Below are 26,172 nucleotides of genomic sequence, written 5' to 3'. Positions count from 1 at the left end.
TATAGTATGCATTTTAAAATTTTATTTTGTGTGTATAATTTATGTGTGTAGGTGTTTTCCTGCATGTATGTCTGTGTACCTGGTGTCTGAAGAAGCCAAAAGATTGCCTGAAACTGAAGTTACAGATGCTTGTGAACTGTTGTGTTGGTGATGGGAGCAGAATCCAAGTCTTGTGTGAGATGAGGCAGTGTTCTTAACCGCTGAGCCATCTCTCCAGACCCATAGCATTCATAGTAAACAAACAAACAAACAAACAAAAATCAAGGAAAAGATAGGCTTGTGGAGGGAAGTGTGATTCGTCTGAATACTGTGTGTCTTAGGGGGCAGCTTGGGGAAGAAAGGGTTAATTTCACCTTCCAGCTTCTCCACCATCCAGGGAAGGCAGGGCAGGAACCCGGAGGCAGGAGCCAATTTAGAGGCCATGGAAGGTGCTGCTTCCCTGGCTTACTTGGCCTGCTTTCTTATCCATTCAGGACCACCCCGTGGGCTAGGCCCCTTCTTATTAACTGTTAATTAAGAAAATGCCTTACAGGGGTTGGGGATTTAGCTCAGTGGTAGAGCGCTTGCCTAGGAAGCGCAAGGCCCTGGGTTCGGTCCCCAGCTTCAAAAAAAAAAAAAAAATGCCTTACAGATTTTCCTGTACTCATCTTTTGGGGAGGCATTTTCTCTACTAAGATTTCCTCCTCCCAGATATGTCTCGGTTTGTGTTGAGGTGACCAAAACCAGCCAACACACTGTGCTTCATTTTATTTTAAAAGAAACTGACGCACACCCACCATACCCAGCCTCCCCAGTGCATGTGATTTAAAGTAATCACAATTATAGCACTGAGCCTTTTCTCACCTCAGAAAACTGATGAAGAAACGTATTTTTCCTTTAATATTTATTATTCGAGGAAGCAGATAAAACAAGTTGAGATGGTGCATTGGCTTTTCCTCAAGCTTGAGCATTTGTATGCATGCTAGTGAGACGCACTGTGTCTTGTGGAGAAGAGAGGACAGCTCTAATTGCACTAAGATAGTGCAGTGCCAGCCTGCGCCTGCTTGACAACTGTGCCCTTTTTATTAGGTCTCCTCCTTAGCAAAGGCCAAGCCCCCCTTTGTTTCCTCATTAAAGCAATGACAACTTACACTGCTCTAAAAATGGATGAGAGCGTGTGTTGCTTGTAAGAAAGGAAACATGACTCACAAGCCACCTGATGACTCTGATCGCTCTGTGCATACGTTACTGGGTATCTTTATTTGCGCAGACGCTCACCTCTGTGCGAGGATTGATAGTAGGTGTGCGTGGTGTGGTGTCGTTCTCAACACACCTGTTTGACCGTCCTGGAGAGTGGTGCACCCCACTCCCATCACAACTGTGTTGTCAGCAGGTGAGCTCACAGTGAGCATCACATTAGCACACGATTAAGGCTTACATGAAAAGCCTATAGAGATTACACTTCTGAAGAATTTACCCAGCACAGCAATGCTGTCATTAATTCTCCTCACTTCTGTCTGTGCGTTAACCCCACATCTCCTTTTTTCCCTCTGTAGCTGGATCCAGCAAGGACAAGCACAATAATTTCTTTATTTTAAAACATTTCTTGAGGCAGAAACGACAGCTGCCTCCATGTAGGAAGCAGCAGTCTGCGTCAGTTGGGTTACTGGTTGGCTCTGGTTTAAAAAGCACACTGATTTGCTCAGAGCACGTTTGTTTAGCTGATAAACTAAAAATGATTAGACACCAGCAGTGGCCTTGGAAGGTGTCAGATACTGTCTACTGGCACCACATGCGTTCCTGCAGGTACAGGTACTCTCACAGCAGGACACGGTCTGAGACCTGGAGGCCTGATCCCGGCCAGCCTGGCTTCTGCTCACCTGTTGTGCATCACACTCACCAGGTTGGACAGTCGTTGTAGAGCATCTTTCCTACATGCGTGTGTACTTTTTGGCTGTGTGGAGGATTTTTCTGATACTGTGCTGTGTATAGTTGTGTCTCCCACTTCTTTAAAAAAAGTTGATTTGATGGCTCATTTTGCAGGAACCTTACAAGTGCTTTTTATAGTCTGGACAGACTCAGTGACATAACTTTTTTAATGTTTGCCCCATTTTTTCCAATGGGAAAATAATTTTGTTGTGAACATCAGGCACAGTGTGCTCCCAAATGAAAATTAACTGGCATAGATAGTATTCACACACTTGTCCTACCTCAGTCCGTCAGAGTGCTGATTGTCTCATGGATGCTGGCCATTGGTCACAAAGGGCTCTAGTAGGTTGCAGGTGCAAGTGAGGGAAGCTTGCGGTCTGTTAGTAAAGCCCTGCCTTACCTTATTCTGCTGTTGTTCCTCCTAAGGTATAAAATAATCACTGGGAAGCCTTCTGGTGCAATATCTGGAGTACAGAAAGCAGAAAACGGACCAATTGACTGGAGTGGAGACATGCCTCTTTCTTGTAGTCTTTCTCAGTAAGTGTACCTAACTCGTGACCTTTGGCACCTTGTACTTAAAACTTTTTGTATCTTAAAAATCATAAACATGTGCAAATATTTAAGTGTATTTCCAGGGCTGGCTTTGTTAGTTATTTCTGTCAGTTTTGTTTTTTGAGCCATAGTCTTGCTGTGTAGCCCAGGCTAGCCTTGAACTCAGTATGTAACCCAGACTGATAATTCTCCTGCCTCTGCCCCCCACATGCTGGGGTGACAGGCATTGGCCACCACTGCTGGCTTTCTAGTTTAGTTCTCTTGATTAAGTCAAACCGTGTGATAATTTGCATTTGGTGTGATGTAAACGTTCTGAGCTTTAGGCATAATATCCTGAGGACATGGGGCACGCGTTCTTCAGATCCTTCCCAGTGTTTTCAAATTCTTCCCAATATACCGAGGGACCACAAATAGCGGTATAACTAGGAGTAAACTTTTAAAAATTTGACTTATAAAAAAATAAGCATTACCAAGTTTAATATTCTCCTTACTTAAAAAAAAAGTTTTATTCAAAGAATACAAAATAAGCATTTCTAGGCCCCTCCCAGTGGCTCAGACTTTTAACCCCATGGGAGGCAGAAGCAGGAGGATCTCTGTGAGCTGGAAACCAGAACTCTTAGGAATTATATTATCAGGTTATCACAAAGAAAGGATTAATTAATATGAAATTAAAAGTAGCTGGGCATGGCGGTAACATACCTATGATCTCAGCACTCAGGAAGCAGAAGCAGGAGCACCACTAGTTCAAGGCTAGCCTGGGGTATACAGTTCTAGGATAGGCAGGGCTGCATAGAGACCCTGACTCAAAAAACAAACTAAAAAGCCAAGTGGTAGTTCATGCCTATAACCCCAGCATTTGGGAGGCAGAGGCAGGAAGATCACCATGGGTTTAAGGCCAGCCTGGGCTACCTAATGGGTTTCAGGATAGCCTAAAGTACAGAATGAGATCCTCTCTCAATCCCCTCCGCCCCTTCCCCAAGGAAAAAAAAAAAAGTAATGGTAATACTACCTTTTTTTTTTTTTTTTTTTTTTTTTTTTTTTTACTTTTTTGGAAAATGTTTCTGAAGTAAACTCATGTAACTAGATTTGCCAAAAGAAGTGTGTTATGTTAGAGAGCAGACCTTTAAGTCAAGTGAGCAGTGAAAACTGCTTGTCAGATTGTAGTGACGTGAGAAAGAAAAGACCAAGTTAGTCATCCTCCGTCCGTGTGCCAGCCAGCCTTCTGGAAGTTGGCATCAGAGAAGGGAAATCCCACACATCTGCACATGTGCAGCCAGAGTGTGGACTCACTAAGAAGACTGGGAAATCCGCCAAGCCATGTGAATTATGAGTATGTGAAACAAATTATGTATTTGGACCTGGATCCAATCAATCCCCTGACAATCTCATATGTACAAATACCCCAAAATCTTTGAAAAAATGTAAAGTTCAAACATTTCTGGTTCCAAACATTTTAGATAAAGGATATGCAGCCTATAAAAATAATAACAATTTGTGTTAGTCAGTGTTTTATTGCTGTGAAGAGACACCATGACCAAGGCAACACTTGTAAGGAATGCGTTTAGTGTTGGGGGCTTACTCACAGCCCCAGAGGTGAGACAGGGAGAGGAAGACACAAAGCAACGCTCTCTAGTCCTCTCAGATAATGCCACTCCATGGTGACCAAGCAGTCAACTCACACCGTCCCACAAGTCCTTTGATTGTGTTTTCTTTGTAGATGTAACTTTGACGTTCTCTCTTCAAATAATGTTTTAAAATACTGTTTTAGGGGTCTTCAGGCACTGCTTACCCCAGTTCTTGCAAACATACTTGAAGCTGATCAGGAGAAGTGCTGGGGCTTTGACCAGTTCTTTGCAGAGACTAGTGATGTACTGCACCGAATGGTAATCCATGTTTTCTCGCTACAGCACATGACAGCGCTTAAGATCTATATTCATAGCTATAACACGTAAGTGGCTCTGCGTTCTGGTCCTGTCCATGATTGTGTAATGTAATAATCTATGCTTGCATAATGTAATAAACATCTGAACCGGGAAAACAAATAGAAAAAATGCCTTACCTTCACAAATAGCACACGTGTCTCGTTAGTAAAACTAAGTTTAAGTATTTATAAAGTTCTGATCCTTACTGGAAATAAAAAGGATTGATTTTCTTAAGTGCATAGGTAGTTACTTTGTACTGAAACTGCAGGTCTGACAGAGCTGCTTCTATGACTTCTTTCAAGTGCCATGCATGTATTGGTAAAAATGAGCCATTTGGGGTTGGGGATTTAGCTCAGTGGTAGAGCGCTTGCCTAGCAAGCACAAGGCCCTGGTTCGGTCCCCAGCTCCGGAAAAAAAAAATGAGCCGTTTAATTGAAGGTATGGCCTAAGGTTTATAGTGGAGTTCTAAATCTAGTTTAGCCTTACTTGTATAGTTAGTATAAAACACTTTATGGGTAGTAAAGAAATACTCAAAATTGGTTTTGCATAAATGAAAACATACCATGGAATTTTCTTAGCTCTCATGTAATAAGACTGCATATGACTGGGCTGGAGAGGTGGCTCAGTGGTTAAGAGCACTGACTGCTCTTCCAGAGGTCCTGAGTTCAAATCCCAGCAACCACATGATGGTTCACAACCATCCGTAATGAGATCTGATGTTCTCTTCTGGTGTGTCTGAAGACAGCTACAGTGTGCTTATATATAATAAGTAAATAAATCTTAAAAAAAAAAAAAAAAACTTTGAAGAAAACCGCATATGACTAAAGGTACACCTGCATGTAAAACTAGGGAAAGAGTTAGAGGATTGTATCAAAGTTAATGTATTTGCAGTGACAGTTTACTATGTGGCAAGGTGCTATCACTGAGGGAAACTGGAGGAGAGGAGAGGCATCTGCATGCATTATTTCTTACAACTGCATGATGCAGTTGGTAATCCTAGTACTTGGAAGATAGGGGCAGGAGGGTCATCATAAGCTCACAGCCAGCCGGGTCTGCAGAGAGTTCCAGGCTGGCCAGGGCATTATATTGGTTCAGAAAGCAGAACCCCCAAACAAGAAAGGGAGGGAGGGAGGGAGGGAGGGAAGGAAGGAAGGAAGGAAGGAAGGAAGGAAGGAAGGAAGGAAGGAAGGAAGGAAGGAATCATCAGATTCATTCTTTGCGCCTTAGTCTGACAGAATTTAAATAACAGTTTTACATGTCATAAATTCATGGACAGGCAGCTGGAGCACTAAGGAGGACCCAGGTATGATTCTCACATGGAAGCTCACCATTGTCTGTAACTCTTAATCTAGGGCATTTGATGGCATCTGGCCTCTGCCGGTGTATCAGACATACATGTAGGCAAAACACCCATACATGTTCAAGAAAAATAAATTTTTAAAAGTGTTGTTTTGTTTTGAAATTCATAAAAGGGTTTGAGGTGTAGCCAGCTCTGTGGAGAGTGTCTTCTTAGCATTCAGGAGCCCCAACTTCAACCATGAGCACCAAAACCTCTACAGAAAAGAGAACAAGCAGAGTTTACATAGAATATGTAGATAGTAGTAACCTGATAATTAGATAGTAGTCTGATAATTAGATTCGATATGAGATAAACAAAATGTAAGTCCAGCAATACTAACATAACACTAGATTATTTTTGTCACGTTGTGGGTCTTTATCGAAGAGTCAGCTGATGCCATTGCTACATGCTGCATTTCCACTGGGCTTAAACTAGCCATCCAAGCCTGAGCCAATGAGAAAGCAGCTTGAGGTAGAGCCACATCTCATCGCTGCCTTTCTTTGCTTCTATGCATCTCTTCCAGGGGAATTACCTCTTCTCCTAACACTTCATTGTGAGAATACTCTGATTTCATGGTGTGTTTAACAACAGTCTAGGAGTTGTGTTCTGAGCCCTGCTCTTGGCTCTGGTATATGTAAGCCATTTGGTCCTCAGCATGAGATGGGCCCGGGTCACATGGGACCCGGCTAGCATATTTTGGTGTCCTTATTAACAAGGCAGTTTGTCAGCACTGTCCTCAGAGTCACTCCCAGGTGAGCGGGCGGTCGCTGTGCCCGTTCAGTTTACTACGTACGTCTAACTCTACCCAGCATTCCATCATTCTCCCTTAAACCTTCTTCACAGAGCTGCTGTGTTCCATGAACTGGTCTATAAACAAACCAAGATTATTTCTTCAAATCAAGAACTTATCTACGAAGGACGACGCTTGGTCCTAGAACTTGGAAGACTAGCCCAGCATTTCCCTAAAACCACAGAGGAAAATCCTATCTTTGTCACAAGCCGGGAACAACTCAATTCCATAGGTCTGAGATATGAAAAAAGTAAGCCATCTTTTTGTCACATTGTAAACGGTCATTAAAAGCAAACATCTGTCATTGTAAAACTGATGCTTTCTACAAAGCTGACATTGATTTTAATGTAAAGCTTTCTATAAATGTTGAAATTTCCTAAGTTTAGTTTATAAAGATTACAAAATTGAAAAGCCTCATAATCTTCTATTTCAGTTCAACATTTTGTTTTGTGAAGTGATGGTTTGTTGTGTTTTACTGTAACTTTTTTCAGTGTTTTGCTATCTCCCAAAATCACATAACTTTCAGCCAATATTTGTTCTAACCACATGTATAGGACATTCTGCCGTTCTTCAGAGTTAAGAGAAAAGTAGATCTACATCTTTGAATTTATTTAAAGTTCATTTAGTCAGAGTTTTGCACTCATTTGAGACTTCAGTATTAGACTGAAAGGCAGTATGGGTTCCATTGTGCTAAATATATTTAATAAGAAAATGAGGCTGGCACTTGTCATGGAAGCCTGGTGCCTGAGTTCAGTCCCAGAGCCCTGTGAAGGTGGAAGGAGACAGCCAGCTGCACAAAGCTGTGTCTGGCTTCTACACTGCTATGGCCTGTGTGCGCATGCACACTCATGACTGGCTAGGGAAGGAGCATTATTGTCTCAAGCGGAAATGGGGTAGTGTGTGTGTAGGTGCATACTGAATGGCAGAAGGCCAGAGGAGTCTCCTCCCCATCTGTGTGAGGATATCACACACACACACACACACACACACACACACACACTCACACACACACACACACACACACACACACACACACACACACACACACAGCCGCTGCACCTGCAGCTTTTCACACGGGTGCCGAGCTCAGGCCTCACAACTGCACGTCAAGTGTTCTGCCCAGCCACCCAGCATCTCCCTAGCCTTCTCTTCTCTTCTCTGAAGCTAAGGAGAGAACCGGGAGAATTGCCTCACACTTCCTTGTGTTATTTAGACAATCTCCTGTCATATAAAGAATGATCATTTATCCAAGCTTTCTTATTTCTAATTCTAAGTCTTCTGCTTCATATTTCAGTTTCCCTACCTAAAATACATCCACGCTATGACCTGGATGGGGACGCCAGCATGGCCAAGGTTAGTGTTTCAGTGAGTTATCAGGCGCAGGAATCAATGTGCTCCATCTCTGTGTGTGACTTAGGAAACAGTGTCTTAAAGTATTACCCATTCCAAGCTGTTTCACATTCTAGTTTCCTTTGTTGAACGTGATAAGAGGAAATGCTCTCCAATGAAACATGTTTATATAATGTTAATAAATGAAATGTTTATTACAGCTACATCTGTCTGGCTGTCAGACGTTGGTAGTTTATTTTCCTGATGTTTAAGTTTCTCTCGCCTTGTTCACTGTTGGCAGCAAATCCTAACGTTGTCTCTCACTAGGCAGTGACCGGGGTTGTGTGCTACGCCTGCAGAACTGCTGGCACCCTGCTGCTCTATCAAGAATTAATGCGGAAGGGGGTGCGGTGGCTGATGTAAGTAACCAATCCTAGTCCAGTAAGCGCTCTTCCCCCTGACTCCCTAAACCAGGGGCCTCGGGCACCACATCCCTCTGCTGCTGCAGGCAGGCGAGTACTGGCTCAACCTGCCTCTCACTTTTCAACAGACAGCATTGTTTGGTTGACTTCCTGCCGTTACCTAGAGACATACAGGACAGGCTGTCTGGACTGTAAACCCGCACAGCTCTGTGGAGCACGCAGTCCTGGAAGACTTTTTCATGACATAATGTAAGCTGGTCAGTTTTCTAGGGATTCGTCCCTCAGTCTTCCTCCACATCTACCCTTGCACACATTCCTTTTTAACAGAACTACTGAGCTACTGTTCATAACTGTAATTCACCCATTTAAATGTACAGCGTGGGATGGCAACCCCTACTGAGGTCAGGCCATTCCGTCACCTCAGAAGTCCTGTGCCCAGTGGCTTCTCTCCCACGCCTGAGCCCTGACACAGCACTAATACCCTCCCTGCATAGATTTGCCTGTTGAGACATTTCACGTACCTGGAAGCACACCCACACGTATATACTCACCCAGACCAGCAGCCTAAAACTCTTTGCTAATCATTTAATATAGTTATTTGAAAACAGAAGATTGACCTAATGAAATATTCTCCTGAAAATTACCTTAGGAAGTACAAGTATTAAGTTGGGGATACAGCTTAGATGGTAAAGTGCTCGCAAGGGTGAAGATTTGGGTTCCATCCTCAGAACCCATACATTTGTTTTTAACAAAGGAAGTGGGGGCACAATGGCATAGACTGACAACCCCACCCTGAGAAGGCAGAGACAGGCCAGCTAGTCAGCCTTTCTGGCCCGCTGGCCAGCCTAATTTGCAAGACCCAGGTCTCAGAGAAAGACCCTTCTGAAGAAAGGTGGTACTGGAGGAAAGCTGGTGGTTGACTCCTGACCTCTATCCTCCCTTCTCCCTCTTCCTCTCCCCCTTCCCCTTTCTCCCCTCCTCTCTTGCACCTCCCTCTCCCTCACCCCACCCCCCACATTGTGCCGTGGCTAAGCACATCATTTATCGATTGTGCGTCCTGCACACATACAGTGTGACCTTGATGCCAAAGGCCCCAGGGCATGCTCTCCTGGGCTCAGCTCACTGCTGTTGCTTGGGACAGCCCCCATATGCTTTCACCCATTCGTTCTTACACAGATGTGTCCATACCCTTGGATTGTTCCTATCCCTGCCTCTAGTTTGAGCTGCTGGCTTACCCTGTAGCCCAGACTGCTCTCCAGTTCTTGATCTTCTTGCCTCTACCTCCCAGGTGCTAGGACTACAGCTGGCTCCTAATACCTTAGGTTTCTTTCCTGTGTCTAGCCTTGTGTCAAACTAAGCACACAGCCCTGTGCTTATAACAACTTCCATGTGGTCACAGGCTGTTGTAGAAAACTCTGTGCTCGTGGGTAGCTTAATACTGAGGCTTGGTGTGCAGCTAGAAGAATTAAATATGCCAGTACAGATGGCATTTGCTTTTCCTCTTTTTCTGTCACTGTTCAGTGGTTCAATGGGTTTTATTTATTTATTTATTTATTTATTTATTTATTTATTTATTTATTTATTATAGTTTAAGTTTTAAAAAGCTTTTCATGTAGTCCACTGTATTAGGTTTTCTTTTAAAGAATCCCTGGGTGTGTTAGGATTCATTACTCACATGTGATGTCTTCTTTGTCTTTTTTTTTTTTTTTGGTTCTTTTTCGAGCTGGGACCGAACCCAGGGCCTCATGCGCTTCCTAGGCAAGCGCTCTACCACTGAGCTAAATCCCCAACCCCGTCTTTTATTTTTAATCTCTCTAAAAGTAATCCATGACCATAAAAAAACCACAGACTTTGGGCTGTGTTTGCTGATTGCTATTGTAGTTGAAGCCTTTTCATTATGAGTTCACTGTGTCTGTGTCGTTCTCTCAGAGATCCCATTTGACAGAAGTGGCAAAATTGCCTAATGACATAAATGTCACATGACCATTGTCAGAGTTGATCCTTACTGTAATTTTAATGCCTTGGGTTTCTAAACTATAACCTAATTACTAGTGATGGTCTGTGAAGTATAAATGCCCCAGATATGGAAGAGTCCTACTTCTTTTCTTTTCTTAAGACCACTGCAGAGGGTAACACGCTGGGTAGAGACTGCGCAGATAATGCTTTGAATGATTACCTTAAAAAATTTCGTTTGCCATTTAAAATTTATGAAGTGTGTTTAAAAATAGAATTTCATTATAATTGGTGGCAGCCCTTAGGCAGCACTTGGACTAAAGGCCTTCGTTGTTTTCCAGTGAACTAGTTAAAGATGACTACAACGAGACTGTCCACAAGAAGACAGAAGTTGTGATCACACTGGATTTCTGCATCAGAAACATTGAGAAGACTGTGAAAGTGTGAGTGGGCAGCGCCCTGCCGGGACTCTGTAAATGCTCAGCCGAGTTTCTGTCCTGTCCTAATCACCTTTAACACATCGAGCACAGCGTTGAGAGCACATTCATGGAGCAGCCCTGGCTTAGTGGCTGCTTCATCTCCCAAGAGAGCATAGCAGGTTTCTCATAAGGACTTAGTCTGTCATCCAGTTGGCATCTCCCACCTTTCCTGCACGACGAGGCAGTGGAGGTGGGATTGCCTCGTCCATCTCAGGAGACAGAGCTGAACAGGACAGACATAAGTAGCTTCTGGAACAGTGTTCTGGTAGTCTTTGGAATTTCAGGAACAATGTCTTTTGGGGTCAGTAGGATATGTGAGTCGGTAAGGGTGCTTACTGCACAAGCGTGGTGACCCTAGTGCTGGCTCCAGAGCCCACGTATGTCAGAAGGAGGATAGCATTGCCACAGTTTACTCTGACCTTCCCATGCGTGCTGTGGCATACACAGTCCAGCCCGTGCATGCACACATGTTAGTAAGTTTTAAAAGTCACAGAATTTTAACAATGACTTTTAGTTTATTCCCATTTTCTTGTCTCTAAGAATGTATTTTGTAACAATGATAATTTAAATGGCCTTTCAGAATACACTGTTTATTCTGCAGGGAAACATAGTAAATGTAGTCAATATGTCTAACTGACATTTACATTTATAATGATGTACATGCATTCTGAAGTCTGTATTTCACCATCCTCCTGGCAGTGGGGTGATTTGAAATGACCTTGCCCTCTGTATTTTATCCTAATCCACCCATGTGTAATGGACGTCCAGCTGTGCTGATCTCAGCGCACACATCCCCAGCCTCCTGGTAGGAGTTGAGACAGTGCCACAGTGTGCTGTCCACACCCTCCTGCTCTGTGGCTCTCCATCCCATAACTAAGGTCACTACTACTAATGACCGTGCCGTGGGTGCAATATGCAGAGTGGAGCGTAGGACAGGGGCAGCCTGGCCTAGGCTGTGAGGAGTGACACATGTGTGACTTCATCAGACCACACCTGCAGCCACCTACAACAGCCCACAGGTGGAGGGGGCAGTGTAGGAAATTCTTCTTCAGGAAGGCAGCAAAGACCTCTTAGAGTCTCTTAGCATATAGACCTTGAGTACATTCTTGTTAAAAGATCATGATAATAATATTCCCTTCATAAAGGCAGGTAAAAGCCTCATTTGCCGCACTCACCCGTCTCTTGGTGCTGTGTTTCCTGGCAGATATGAGAAGTTGATGAAGGTCAGCCTGGACGCCGCAGAGCTGGGTGAGATTTCAGACATACACACCAAGCTGCTGAGAGTGAGTACTGGGGCCGTGGCCGCTACAGGCCGTGATCTGCTCCTCCGCTGCTGACAGCCAGTGGGAACCTGAGTGGTGTCTCTAGAGCTCCCTGGAGAAGAGTCGCCTGCTCCCTTTCTAAGAGACTATATATGTGATTCTATGATTATAGCCTACTTTATTATATATGTATATATGCATCTATTTAGCTATCTATAACGTACATAATTATATCTTACTACATATTCTTAGTTACACACACACACACCCCATTTCGGCATACAGTTTTGTACTATTTCCAGATACATTCTGTATTTTCAACACACATGTGCATCTTTTTGCTCCTACCTCCCACCCACATTTTTGGCATTTTTTATGGCTTCGTCTTTCACCTTAGTGCTGTTGTGGATGTTCAGAGCGTGGTTCCTTAGCATCAGGCAAGGGTAGGTGCTTACACTTGCTTAGAAATAACTGCAAATCCTCAAGTACGAGCTGTCGTAATAAAGAAAAGGATTTGGAATTCTCAGCAGTGAATTGTTTCTATAACTAAAAACAATTAACAGTTAGCAGTAAGAACAGAGTTTGCTGAGCATAAAATAGGAGATGTCTGAATGGATTTACTCGTTAGAGCAGAAGCGCCCACAGTTTTGTACCCTGAAATCTGATTTTTATTCCTGGGCTGCCTCTGTTTACCCAAAGACTCCAGATTGGCTACATAAGGGCCTTTTAAAAGATTTACATTATTTTTAAATTATGTGTATATGTGTGTTGCTATGCATTTGTGTGCACAGGTGTGCATGCCTTGAATCCCTCTGGAGCTGGAGTTACAGGCAGCTGTAAGCACCTGATGTGGGAATTGAACTCTGGTCCTCTGGAAGAGCAATATATGCTCTTTAACCACTGAGCCATCTCTCCAGTCACCATGAGGCCTTTATTAGCTCTTTGTAGCATTTAAGGAATCCATAAAATGGACGTTAAATTGAAATGTAAAGGGCCCATAAGACAGCTTGATAAAGAAAGGCATTTTTTGCCTAATACCCTGAGAGGATTCCCAGAATCCTCCTGACAAAAGAATGCCAACTCCATAAAGTGTCTGCACCCACACATATCCACATAAAGAAAGAAAATGTAATTAAAAGACTTTTTAATTAAGGAAGTGATGCTCAGGGGCTGGATAGATTGGTTGGTAGGACCTGAGTTCAGTCTCCCAGAACCAGTGTGCTGTGGTGCACATTAGTAATCCCAGGGCTGGAGAAGGAGCTCCCCAAGACCGCCCAGTGTTTAGTTCATTTGGTGATTCTAGCCACATTTGTTTCTCAGAAATGGTGATGCCCCCAAGGAGTGATCCCCCCAAGCTGACCTCTACCCTGCTTGTACTGGGAAATACACAAATACAGGGAACTCAATGGCAGCAGCCTGCGCCTCTCCTCCTGTGTTGGGCTGATCTCTAGTTGTTCTCTCGGTAGCTTTAGATCTGCTACTGTGCTTTTCCAAAGGCTGAGTCATGGGTGAGTAACAGGTTTGGCGTTTAGTGCCTTGCAGCTGGCAGCATTTCTCAGTAGGATAGAAAACGCCAGAATGTATCACAGTTAGAAGTTGCTTCCCATGAAACTTTTACACGCTTTAAGTGATATTTAAAACATTAGAAAAAAGTTTTAGGTCTAATGATTTAAACGTCAGAAACAGGGTCAGGAGATGGAGCTCATCTGCTTGAGTTAATACCTAGCATAGAAATTCTAATTTTAAAATAGCACATCACCAGCCCCACCACAGACAAACAAACAGAAAGCGGTAATAAAGGTTTTATGCAGTCCTGTAGCAGCACAGAATGGTGCCCGGTGCCCGAACTGCCTGAATGGCCTCATGGAGAGGTCCACGATGGAGCCCAGCAGAGACCATCTGACCAAGCCTGGGGTAGTTGTCTCTGATTGGACAGTTGGATCCAATCCATTGTTCTGACCTAATCATTGTTGTGTTTAGCTTTCCAGCTCTCAGGGAACAATAGAGAGCAGTCTTCAGGACATCAACAGCAGGCTGTCCCCAGGGGGATCGCTGGCTGACACCTGGGCACATCAGGAAGGCACTCATCCGAGAGACAGGAAGTAGGTCTCAACCCGTGGGTAATCTGCGCCTATCTGTTGTTCTTGGTTGCATTGATTCCAGTAATTCACTGGGGTTTTTCTTCCTTAAACAGTGTAGAAAAGCTACAAGTCCTGTTGAATTGCATCACAGAGATTTACTATCAGTTTAAAAAGGACAAAGCAGAGCGCAGTAAGTAACACTCGCTATTTGCTCACCTGCGCCCTGGCCTAGTTAGTAGGAAGCAGGGACATGGCTGTGCTTTTGTGTGTGGCCACGCTTGGTTGAATGTGCTAGGTTATTGTCAAACCAACCTTTTCCTGTCTAAAGGTGAGGTCACAAACCTAGGTCTTCTGGCGGCCAGGCAGGTGGCACATGGGAACTGCTCCCTGGTGGGCCCAGGGACACTGAAGTCAGCAGCCTTGTCACCGCTGCCTCGCCAGGCTGCCTTTCTAGCTTTGTTAGTTTCTTGGTTGGTTTTGGTTTTTTGAGACAGGGTTTCTTTGTGTAGCTCTGGTTGTCCTGGAACTTGCTCTGTACACCAGGCTAATCTTAAACAGAAATCCACCAGCCTCTGCCTCTTGAGTGCTGGGATTAATTTAGAAACAAAAACTAGAGATACAAGCTTTACAAGCTTTATTCAAATATCCTGACAAAAGTTGGCAGCCTTTATTTTAAAATCATAACTTTATACTGACCAAATTAAAGCATCAACAGGCCGTCTGTGGCTAGTGGGTCCCTAGCCTGCCACAGCCACTTCAGACTCTTCGGCTTCGTAAAGCAGGGATCGCAGAGGAGAGACATGACGCGTGGTGCTCAGCTCTGCGTTAACCAAGTATGCTTTTCCCACTTTCAGGACTAGCGTATAATGAAGAACAGATCCACAAGTTTGATAAGTAAGTGTGCACATTGAGTCAAGGTTCTCCGTGCTCAGCTCTGTTTTATATATCTTTGCTTCTGCTTGCGATTTATTGCAGTAACAGTGCGATGTAGCCCTGCCTCTCGGAGGTGTTTACTCTGGGCGCACTGTCCAGGTCTGCCCATTTGATCCCTTGGATCAGTAAGACAGGAGGAAGACCCTGTTCTGCTCACTCGCTCTTGCCACCTCAGCTGTGCTTACAGCAAGCAGCAAGAGGAGTCCTGTGAGGCCCGCACAGCCATCTTAACTAACTCAGCCAATGAATATCTGGAGCTGGAGAGATGGCTCAGTGGTTAGAAGCACGCTGCTCTTCTGAGCAGGAGCTCAGTTCAGTGCCCAGTACCCACGTCCCATGGTGCACAACTGCCCTTAGCTCCAGCTCTGGTCTCTGAATACTCCAAATCCACAATAATCATAAAAACCATGAATTTTGTATATCTGAAATGTTTTTAATTGGAGGTAGAAATAGTGAGGTTACATTAATCCTCTGGTTATTTCTAATTTGCAGACAAAAATTGTATTACCATGCAACAAAAGCAATGACCCACTTTACCGATGAATGTGTCAGGAAGTACGAAGCATTTAAAGACAAGTCTGAAGAATGGATGCGGTACGTAGCTGTGCGTGGTGCAATGGAGTGCTGTGTGTTTCAGAGAGAGTCCCCAGGAGGCTCTTTGTTAATGACTCTCCTTGGTTTTCAGAAAGATGCTTCATCTTAGGAAACAGCTGCTATCACTTACTAATCAGTGTTTTGACATCGAAGAGGAGGTGTCCAAGTATCAAGACTACACTAACGAGGTACAGCCCTCAGAGCACAGGAACTGACTGCACTGGGAGGGGCTGCTGCAGTGTGCTTCCAAAAGAGGCTGCTAGACACGCGGGCCCTGGCATGTGCCCGTGTACAGCTCCTCTGCAGTGACCCTCACTGCATCTGTGGACTTGTGTGTTCACATGCATGCCAGGCGACAGCTTTTGGAAGCTGGTTATCTCCTCTGGCATGTGAGCTCCAGGATGACGCTCAGGTCGGCAGGCTTGGCAGCAGGTGTCCACACTGCTGTACCGTCTCACTGGCCCACCACCCACTGGACAATTAAAAATACCTGATAATTCACCTTTTTATTGTTTGTAAGAAGAGTTGTTTTAAAGAGTGTTGATTTCAGTGTTTTCCATTAACAGTTTGAAACAGGATTTTAAAGCTGGTCTGGGGCTGTAGGTCAGTGGTTAAGCATCCACCTAGAGAACACAGGGTTTCCCACGTTTCCTGTGAGGTGGGTGCTGGGCAATCCGTGGCCTTCCAGAAGCAGTAAATTGGTTCTTGATTGGTGGTATATGCCTTGTCTGGTGACACATTTGCTTTACGTTGTAGTTACAAGAAACTCTGCCTCAGAAAATGCTTGCAGCTTCCAGTGGAATCAAGCACACCATGGCCCCAATCTACCCCAGTTCTAACACCTTAGTGGAGATGACTCTCGGGTAAGAGGCTTCCTGGGAAATTAAAACAGTGCCGCACGCTCTCCTTTTGGTCTGAAATCTTGTTCTTACCTTTCAGAATTTTTTTTTTAAGATTTAATTATTTATTCTATATAAGTACACGGTCGCTGTCTTCAGACACACCAGAAGAGGGCATCTGATCTCATTACAGATGGTTGTGAGCCACCATGTGGTTGTGTGAACATAATTCTAAGATGTTGACCAAAGTTGTGTGTCTGTCTTTGCCTTATACATCTAGTATGAAGAAGCTGAAGGAGGAGATGGAGGGCGTGGTCAAGGAGCTGGCCGAAAACAATCATATTTTAGAAAGGTGAGTGCTGCCGCAGGCTGGGGATGTTACTGCAGCGGACTCAGTCCCGGCTCTGTTTGCAGCCCTTAGTCTCTTCAGAAGGTGCGGTCATGAAAGGCCAGGGAAGCCTCTGTCCGCCGTATGCTTCCCTCTTGGTGTACTGGGGAACTTGGGATAACCTTCAGCATTGCTTTTGTTGTTACTGGTTTGTTTTTGACAGGGTCTCACTATGTGGCTCTGGCTCTCCTGGAACTCACAGAGACCTGCCTGCCTCTGTCTCCTAAGTGTTGAAATGAAGGGCATGCTTTACTACAAATAGCTGGACATTTCTTTTTAGTAGACAGCTTGCTTGTTTGACCGTGTGAAGACTGTCTTCACATGATTTCTCCAGTCCCAGGGTTCCGAGTTGCTTGTAATACACCAGTGCTCCAACTGGTACTGAGCGGCCTACAGAGCCCTCTGCACACCGTGCACCCACACAAGAGGAAAGCACTAAGTACTAAGGAATGCGCACAGCACAGTCCAGTGAGACACTGATTTCATACTTCCATGCTGAGCAATGGCAGGGAGAAAATGTCCTCCATGACTGAACTAAGAGCGGAAACCTGGGCAACTCGTGATGTGACCGCCTCAGACCTGAGCCACCCCTGGTAGGCAGCACTCGTGGGCGTGGGGCATGATGCTGGTGCTCAGCAGAAGCAGGGAGACAGTAGAGTCTGCCATGCAGTGCTGGCCCCCAGAGGGCCTCTGCTTTTGTTTTGACTGAAGTTTTGGTTGCTGTGCACTCAGAAGCCTCCTGCTGCACAAATACAGTTTTTGTTTTTGTGGTCCGTTCCCCACCCCTCCGCACAAATACACAGTTACATGAGCAAAATGTTCTGAATCAGAAATGTTTGAGATGGCAGCATTTTTCCAGATAACGAAATGTAAAGGTGGGGTCCCAATACAGACCCAGCACTTACCTCTGTTTCACATATTCCTTACACACATGAGCCGAAATAATTTTATTCAGTGTCTTAGTACACCTGCACTGTAAGTGCAGCTTGTCCAGTGAGCCAGGTGTGGACTTCTTACCTTGTGGCTGCTTGTCAGTACATAAAGGGCTAAGTTCTAGGTTATTTCAGGCTTCGAATCCTAACATTCAGGTTGTGTGACACAGTGAAAGCCAGGACTAGTGAGAGAACATTGTCCTCCCACCCTGTGAGTGCAGGGGCCTGGCCCTCAGTGCTCAGAGGTTTGGTGCCTGAGGCCATCCTCCAATAGTACCATGCTAGTCCAGGAGCCCCGCTTCCTCCCTCTGGAAACCGTTGTCACCATGTGGTTGCTGGGACTTGAACTCAGGACCTCTGGAAGAGTAGCCAGTGCTCTTAACCACTGAGCCATCTCTCCTACCCAAGATGCTTTCTTTTTTCTATTGTATGCTTTTGACTTCTTGTCAAAAATCAAGTGTCTGTATGTGTGAGGGTTTATTTCAAGGTCTTCGATTCTATTCCATTGGTCAACCTGTCCGTTTCTATAGCAACGCAATGCAGTTTTTATTGCTATTACTCTGTGGCACAGCTTGAGGTCAGGGATGGTGATTTCTCCAGAAGTTCTTTATTGTTCTGGGTTGTTTTGGCTATCCAGGGATTTTTGTTTTTCCATATGAAGTTGAGAATTGTTCTTTCTATGTCTGTGAAGTATTGAGTTGGGATTTTGATGGGGATTGTGTTGAATCTGTAGATTGCTTTTGGTAAGATGGCCATTTTTACAATATTAATCTACTGATCCAAGAGCATGGGAGATCTTTCCATCTTCTAAGATCTTCTTCAATTTCTTTCTTCAAAGACTTGAAGTTCTTGTCATACAGGTCTTTCACTATTTCACTAAAACAAAACAAACTCCAATTCTTACAACACCTTTTTAATTACTTTAAATATTTTTTTCATTCCTTCCCGTTTTCTCCTAAAAATTTTCCCAGGTCAGGGAGATGGTGCTTGCCACAAGCCTGACAGCCCACCTGGTGGGAAGAGAGGCCTAACTAACTCTCACAATTCTCCTCTGGCCTCTGCACAGTACCATGGTGCCAAGATCAGAAGAGGGATTGGTTTCCTTGGAATGGAGTTACATCCAGATGCTTACGAGCAGCATGTTGGTGCTGGTGACCCACTCTGGTCCTCTGCAAGCTCAGTCAGTGCCATCTCTCCATCCCCAAGAAGGATTTTTGTTTTTATTTTTAAGCTTGGCGACATGTTGTTTCATTTGATACCACTTCTCAGTAGGAAATAGAGCAAATCACAGGTGTTTAAATTCTTAAAAATAACTATTCCTTGACCAGCAAGGCAGTGCAGCAGATAAAGGCTCTTGCTGTGCAAGCCTGGTGACCTGACTTGAGTCCCCAAAACCAACATTAAAGGTACAAGGAGAGAACTGATTCCACAAAGTAGTCCTCTGACCTCTAGCTATGTGCGTGATGATGATGAGGAGGAAGAGGATGATGATGATGAACCATTCTTCTGAAATCTATTCTGTAATTCTCTAGAGTGTTGGGATGTCAAGAACTGGGGTATAGCTCATTGATGGAGTTCTATCCCAACATGAATGAGGGTTCTACATTCAGTCGCAAAGACATAGGGGAATTCTAGAGAGCATGTGAGTGCATCTGCTGCTAAGATTATCTTTCTTCCCGTTTTGTGTTTTAGGTTTGGGTCTTTGACAATGGATGGTGGCCTCCGTAATGTGGACTGTCTTTAGCTTCTTCGGGAGTCTGGGAAGTTCTAGTTTGCACAAGAAGATAACACTGGGGCACGAAGTGAATGCCTTTATGAATGGCATTCTTATTTCTACAATTCAGTATTTGATGAGGTCGTGTAAATATGTACAGTTTGTAAATACATATACATATATATATATGAATTTTTGGCTGCTGTAAGTAAACAAGACAGATTGACCTCAGTGAGCTGTAGAAGAAAGCCATGACCAGCCAATGCTTTGGGGTGCTCTCCCTAATTCTTCACATGAGGCTGGAGAAATCTATGCTTGGTGCCTAAAGAAAGTATTTTTTGAATTGGCGTCCTTAAAATTTTGAAAGGACTGATAGTTGACACAGTTGTGAATGGAGGAGACACAGGGCTTTGTGATAGGAACCGAACCACGGTTTTACTAGGGTCAGTTCCTCTACAAGGATGAAGTGGCATTATTTCATTTGACGAGGTGCCCAAATCTGTTTTCCTGGTATGTTTAATTTCAGGTGAATTATTGAGCAAAAACTTTAAAGTGAATTCATTGTTTAAACTATTCATTTTTCCTTTGGTCACACTGTGTAATTGTCATTCAGATCCTACTATCATTTCAATTGTCTTAAGATGTATATTTCTGTACTTTAATTCTTCTGTTTCATGAAAAATTCTGCCTACTATTTCATGAAAAATAAATTTCTCAATTTTAATGTAAAAAACCTGTGTGCTTTTGTATCTCTAGTTAGAGATGGTCTGCTGCGACTGTGTTTAAATCAGGAATGATTGCCCCAGCACAGCCACATCCCACCGCAGCCACATCCCACCACAGCCACATCCACCACAGCCACATCCCACCACAGCCACACCCACCACTGAGCCATATCCCACCACAGCCACATCCACCACAGCCACATCCCACCACAGCCTCATCCCAGCACAGCCACATCCACCATAGCCACATCCACCACAGCCACATCCCACCACAGCCACATCCCACCACAGCCACATCCCACCACAGCCACACCCCATCCCACCACAGCCACACCCACCACAGCCACATCCCACCACAGCCACATCCACCACAGCCACATCCCACCACAGCCACACCCACCACAGCCACATCCACCACAGCCACATCCCCCACGGCCACGTCCCACCACAGCCACATCCACCACAGCCACATCCCACCACGGCCACATCCCACAGCCACATCCCACCGCAGCCACATCCCACCACAGCCACATCCACCACAGCCACATCCCCACCACAGCCTCGTCCACCACAGCCACATCCCACCACAGCCACATCCACCACAGCCACATCCCACCACAGCCACATCCCACTACAGCCACAGCCACATCCCAGCACAGCCACACCCACCACTGAGCCATATCCCACCACAGCCACATCCCACCACTGAGCCACTTCTTACCACAGCCACATCCCACCACAGCCACATCCACCATAGCCACATCCACCACAGCCTCATCCCACCACAGCCTCGTCCCACCACAGCCACATCCACCACAGCCTCATCCCACCACAGCCTCGTCCCACCACAGCCACATCCACCACAGCCTCATCCCACCACAGCCACGTCCCACCACAGCCACATCCACCACAGCCACGTCCCACCACAGCCACGTCCCACCACAGCCTCATCCCACCACAGCCACATCCCACCACTGAGCCACTTCTTACCACAGCTACATCCCACCACAGCCACATCTCACCACGGCCACATCCACCACAGCCACATCCCACCACTGAGCCACTTCTTACCACTGAGCCACTTCTTACCACAGCCATGTCTTCAGGCCACAAATTACCATGAAAGGGCCAGTCTTTTGATGGGAAATTGTTCTCAGAATATTGGATGTGGAGGTGGTGCTCTCCGTGTAAACAAAATAACAACACACGCTTCATGCCGCAGTAACTAAATTGGGGCTGGAGAGATGGCTCAGTGGTTAAGAGCACCGACTGCTCTTCCAGAAGTCCTGAGTTTAATTCCCAGCAACCACATGGTGGCTCACAACCATCTGTAACGGGATCTGATGCCCTCTTCTGGTGTATCAGAAGACAGCGACAGTGTGCTTATATACCTAAAATAATAAAGAATTAAATCTTTTTGTAAAATTGCCCCTTAGGACTTTGATTGGCTTGAGTTTTGGTTGGTCAGATTGTTGAAGGACAGTTAGACAAGACCTGTGAGGCCTAAAAGACATTGGAGCACTGAGCAGACAACTGTTACCCTAAACTGAGATGCATTCACATTTTATGTTATTGGTGGGCGATCGTGAGTTTTCATGGCACATACACCCTTATGGAAGTACAAGCCAATGCTTGACCTACACAGAACATGCAGTTACCGATGGTTGTCAGCTGTCATTCCGGTGTTGGGAATCAAATCCAAAAGACCTCTGCAAGAGCAGCTGGTGCTAACCCCTGAGCCATCTCTCTGTCCATCTCTCTGCACATCTTACTAACACTCTTCATAGACAAGACTAGGAAATGTTTTCAGAAGCAAAAGCACATACTGCACATTGTATACACAGCCAGAAGAGAGACAACATAGGAAGGATACCAGTCTAATGAGAACCTCATGAAGCAAGCGGTGACCTCACACTGAAGGGCCAACAAGACAATGATGGAAGCCAGCGCTCAGTACAAAACCTGTGCTGCTGACGGCCAAGAGCAGCAAGTCTCCAATCCTCCCGTTACAGAGGCAAGGGCTTGGGTCAATCTCAGGAACTCATCCTCTGTTCTGTTCACACCAGCCTCTGCCCCAGGAAGACAAACGCGTAGAGGCTCTCACACCTGAGGAACCATCCAGACTCTCACTAGAGGAAATGGGAGACCTGTCGTGGGATTTGGTGACAGTGAAGTTTAAGAAAATGTATGTGAAACAGAGCAAGGCCGTGAAGAGAGCCCACATCCTATCCACACTGGACAGGCGACCCAGCTCGATTCCTTGGAAACCGCACAGCTCAGTGTGGGGATGCCATGTTGTGAAAACCTCATTACCCCGTGGACTGGAAATCAAGGCTGCCCTTCTGGGTAAAAGTTAGGTCCCTGCTGTGATTTTAACCAGCAAGTCTCATAACGCATGCCCCAGGGGCATCGTCTCTGGGGATCATTGAGACATTTTACAGTTGCAGTGGGTCCTTAAGTATCAGCATCGCCTGTTTCTAGTGTCCAACTGTGCTGAGCAGTAAAAGACAGTTCAACTCTCTCAGACCAGTGTGCGTGTGTGTGTGTGTGTGTGTGTGTGTGTGTGCGTGTGCATATGTGTGTGTGCATGTGCATGTGTGTGTGTGCTGTGCATGTGCTGTGCGTGTGTGTGTGCATGTGTGTGTGCATGTGTGTGCTGTGCGTGTGTGTGCTGTGCATGTGCTGTGTGTGTGCATGTGCTGCGTGTTCATGTGCTGTGCGTGTGCGACAAAAGCTATAAAGTATGTATCACACTTACGAATTGTTACTCTGGGGAATAAGTAAAGGTTTGGGGCAAAGAGAGACAATTCCCTTTTCCGTCATTATTTTTATGTCTTCACGTCAAAGTCTTGAGTTTTAGATGTAGCTCAGTGTAGAGCACAGCATACATTTGATCACCAGTACCACAGGAAACAATAGTTTGCTTGCTTGCTTTTGCTTTTTTTAAACAGGGTTTTTCTGTGTAGCTTTGCCTGTCCTGGAACTGACTTTGTAGACCAGGCTAGACTCTATCCACCTGCCTCTGCCTCCCAAGTGCTGGGACTAAAGGCATGTACCACCACTCCCGGCATTGAGGGTGATGTTTTTAAAATAATTTAATTTTACATGCAGTGGTGTGAGGGTGTCAGATCCCCTAGAACTGGAGTTATAGGCAGTTGTGAGCTGCCATGTGGGTGCTAGGAATTGAACCTGGGTCCTTTGGAGGACCAGATAGTGCTCTTAACCACTGAGCCATATCTCCAACCCCCAAAATTATTTTTTAAAGAGATGAAAAAGATTAGTTATCCACTTAATCATCTCTCAGTGTAGTTGTTTTTATTTTACTTTGTGTATATGGGTGTTTTGCTGACATGCATGTCTGTGCCTAAAGAGGCCAGCAGAAGTATCTGATTCTCTGGAATAGAGTCACAAATGGCCATGAGTGGGTGCTGGGAATCAAACCCACGCCCTTTGTAAGAGCAATACCTACTCTTAACTACTGAGCCATCTCTCTATAAATATAAAATGTAAAAAATAATTTCAGCATCCACAGTAGTGAATACAAGTCAGAACCTTTGGTAGGATGGGGTCTAGCTCAGTACATTCAGGACTGGCAGCACATTCAACGGTGTCTGCCAATCATTGCCAGAAAGGGTTCCATGCTGAGACCAGTTTGTGAAACACTGTCTCCAAGGTCAAGGAGCACATTAAGGGTCTACTGTAAACTGCCCACTGTGTTGACTCATCATCCCTGGACATTTAGAGTCTGGGCCCAAATTAGTATGCTGCTTTCACTCTCTTTGCCTGGTCAGTGCTCCCCCAGCACCCAGACACTCAAAGGGCACTGTGGTCCAGAAGAGGAGGATGGCAGGATGTCATTGTGTGATGGGGATGCTGCTGTTACCACACATACAATACAGAGGGAACACAACTGGGGCCATGTTGGCAGACCTCAGTCTGTAACTACAGGCCACCCAAAGGCACAATACTGACTGCATGGATTTGTGATTTGAAGACACACCTCCCATCCCATCCCCACACCACTCTCCAATGGCATTGACAGTATTAGCTCTAAGGGTAATAGATATTCACCCTCTCAGGGTTATCTGAGAGCCTCTGAGGAGACTAACTGCAGGGGCCATGAGCATTATAGAATTTTGTCACATCTTGGAGTAGTTGGATATACAGGTATCTATGTCAAAAACCTCCGGATGCAACTCTTCTTTTACATTTTGTGAACTATATGTCAGGGGCATGAATCCAGGTCATCAGGGTGGCACCATGGTTAAAAGCACCTGACTGCTAGAACCAAACTGCCTTGATCCATAATCCTGCCCATCACCTCTTGTCCCTCCCTCACGGTGCCTGCCTTGTAGACTGACTGGGGAGATCAGGTTAAAAGGGATAATGCATTTTTATATCAGAGCCTCAAGCATAGCAGTACTCAATAGACGGTCGTCTTCTGTTTCTAGTTACAGTGGTGCTTGTAGGAAAGTAGCTCGCTCTAAACCCTTTAAAGCAAAAATAAATTAATAAAAAGCTTCCAGGTGGGGTTGGGGATTTAGCTCAGTGGTAGAGCGCTTGCCAAGCGGGCGAAAGGCCCTGGGTTCGGTCCCCAGCTCCGAAAAAAAGAAAAAAAAAAAAAAAAAAAAAGCTTCCAGGTTGGGAGCCTAGATATACATTAAACAGAATTCGGTGTTTAGGTCCCCAGATTCCTGTCACTGCTTCTGCTAGATCAAAAGGCCTGAGGCCATAGCTGAAAAGAGGCCACAGGAAATAAAAAGGAGGAAAACACATGCTGGTGAGTTGAAATTTCAGGTCGCTGTGCCGTCCTCCTCCCAGCCGCACGGCTCCATCACGGAACCGCTGACCCTCACTTCTCCCAACCAGGTGTATGCCATTTTGACCTAGTTGCTTGAAGCCTCGGGGTCTTGGGGAGGGGCTAAAGGATATGAAGTTGAGAAGACTAACGGAAGGGGGCTCTATCCACTCAGCAGCAGGAAGTCACAGTCCATGCTGGGCGCTCGGCTTCTGGTGCAGCTGCTTTAAGGTCACCCATGCTCCTGCCTGTAACCTTTCTCCGTGCCCTGTAAGGGATCCTAATAAACTCACTGGTTCCCCAGGGGAAACTTCAGTGAACCTGAACTTTTGTTTATCATTGAGACCTTAGGAGGAAGGGGTTGATGTTTTTGTAGTTGTCCCTACCAAGGGCAAAAATTCTCAAGAGAGATGTAGGTACACCGTCTGTGTGGTGGTTTGAATAGGAGATGGTCCCCATAGACTCAATGTGACTACTTGGCTAGTCACCAGGGAATGGCGTCCTAAGAGTGCCTTGTTGGAATACGTGTGGCATTGTTGGAGGAAGTGTGTCACTGGGGATGGGTTTGGGGGTTTCAAATGCTCTCTCTTCTTGCTGCCTGTTGATGCAGATGTAGAACTCTTAGTCCCATCTCCAGTACCAGGTCAGCCTGTGCGCTGCCACTCTTCCCACCATGATGACAATAATGGTCTAAACCTCTAAACTGTAAGCCAGCCCCAGGTACCATGGTCACGGTATCTCTTTACAGCACTAAAAACCCTAACTAAGACACTCTGGAGAATCTACAGTAAAGTCCTAGAATAGGTTCAAATGTCTACAGGATCCAAGGAACCAGAGATGGGCTTCCTCAGAGCAAGGAAAAGTGGCTTCATGTGGCTAACCAGGGTTCCTGAAGGTTCCAGGTATAGCCTTCTGAAGAAAGAGGTTTGCAAACAGAAGGAGGGCCATGATAGGCCACGCACTGTGCCCTCTGCTGAAGGTGGCCTGCAGGAAATCTGTGGGAGACTGCAGAGTGGGGCATCTCAACCAAGTATGAACTGTGGCTGCAAACCTAAAACCAGGCCCAGCGTCACTCCGCTTCTGACGAGGGAGAGCAGAGTGATGGGCAGCTGTGCCCCTGTACCAGGCGTGACACCAAAGTGAGCAAGTCAGGAGCTGAGGCATGACCTCTGATGGAGATTTTGTCTCACTCATTGAAAAAGACAAGGAGAA

At 45.4% G+C, this 26,172-nt stretch overlaps 1 protein-coding gene across 1 annotated transcript in view; it reads left to right on the top strand.

The window, feature by feature from the left end:
* Positions 1-20,170, top strand: part of Tbk1 (TANK binding kinase 1) — a 35,422-nt gene extending 15,252 nt beyond the window's left edge. Inside the window, exons 7-21 of the mRNA XM_032913138.1 lie at positions 2,335-2,445; positions 4,229-4,408; positions 6,565-6,761; positions 7,806-7,864; positions 8,168-8,259; positions 10,557-10,658; positions 11,899-11,977; positions 13,937-14,058; positions 14,151-14,227; positions 14,892-14,931; positions 15,463-15,564; positions 15,656-15,752; positions 16,321-16,427; positions 16,684-16,755; positions 19,416-20,170. Coding sequence (XP_032769029.1) covers positions 2,335-2,445; positions 4,229-4,408; positions 6,565-6,761; positions 7,806-7,864; positions 8,168-8,259; positions 10,557-10,658; positions 11,899-11,977; positions 13,937-14,058; positions 14,151-14,227; positions 14,892-14,931; positions 15,463-15,564; positions 15,656-15,752; positions 16,321-16,427; positions 16,684-16,755; positions 19,416-19,467 — 1,489 coding nt within the window. The 3' untranslated portion in view covers positions 19,468-20,170. The remainder of the gene's footprint in view (positions 1-2,334; positions 2,446-4,228; positions 4,409-6,564; positions 6,762-7,805; positions 7,865-8,167; positions 8,260-10,556; positions 10,659-11,898; positions 11,978-13,936; positions 14,059-14,150; positions 14,228-14,891; positions 14,932-15,462; positions 15,565-15,655; positions 15,753-16,320; positions 16,428-16,683; positions 16,756-19,415) is intronic.
* The last annotated feature ends 6,002 nt before the right edge of the window (positions 20,171-26,172 follow it).

This window comes from Rattus rattus, chromosome 1 (genome assembly GCF_011064425.1).
Source record: "Rattus rattus isolate New Zealand chromosome 1, Rrattus_CSIRO_v1, whole genome shotgun sequence".
Lineage (NCBI taxonomy): Eukaryota > Metazoa > Chordata > Mammalia > Rodentia > Muridae > Rattus > Rattus rattus.
Note: the sequence above shows the minus strand (reverse complement) of the source record. Positions and strands in the feature narration are given on the sequence as shown.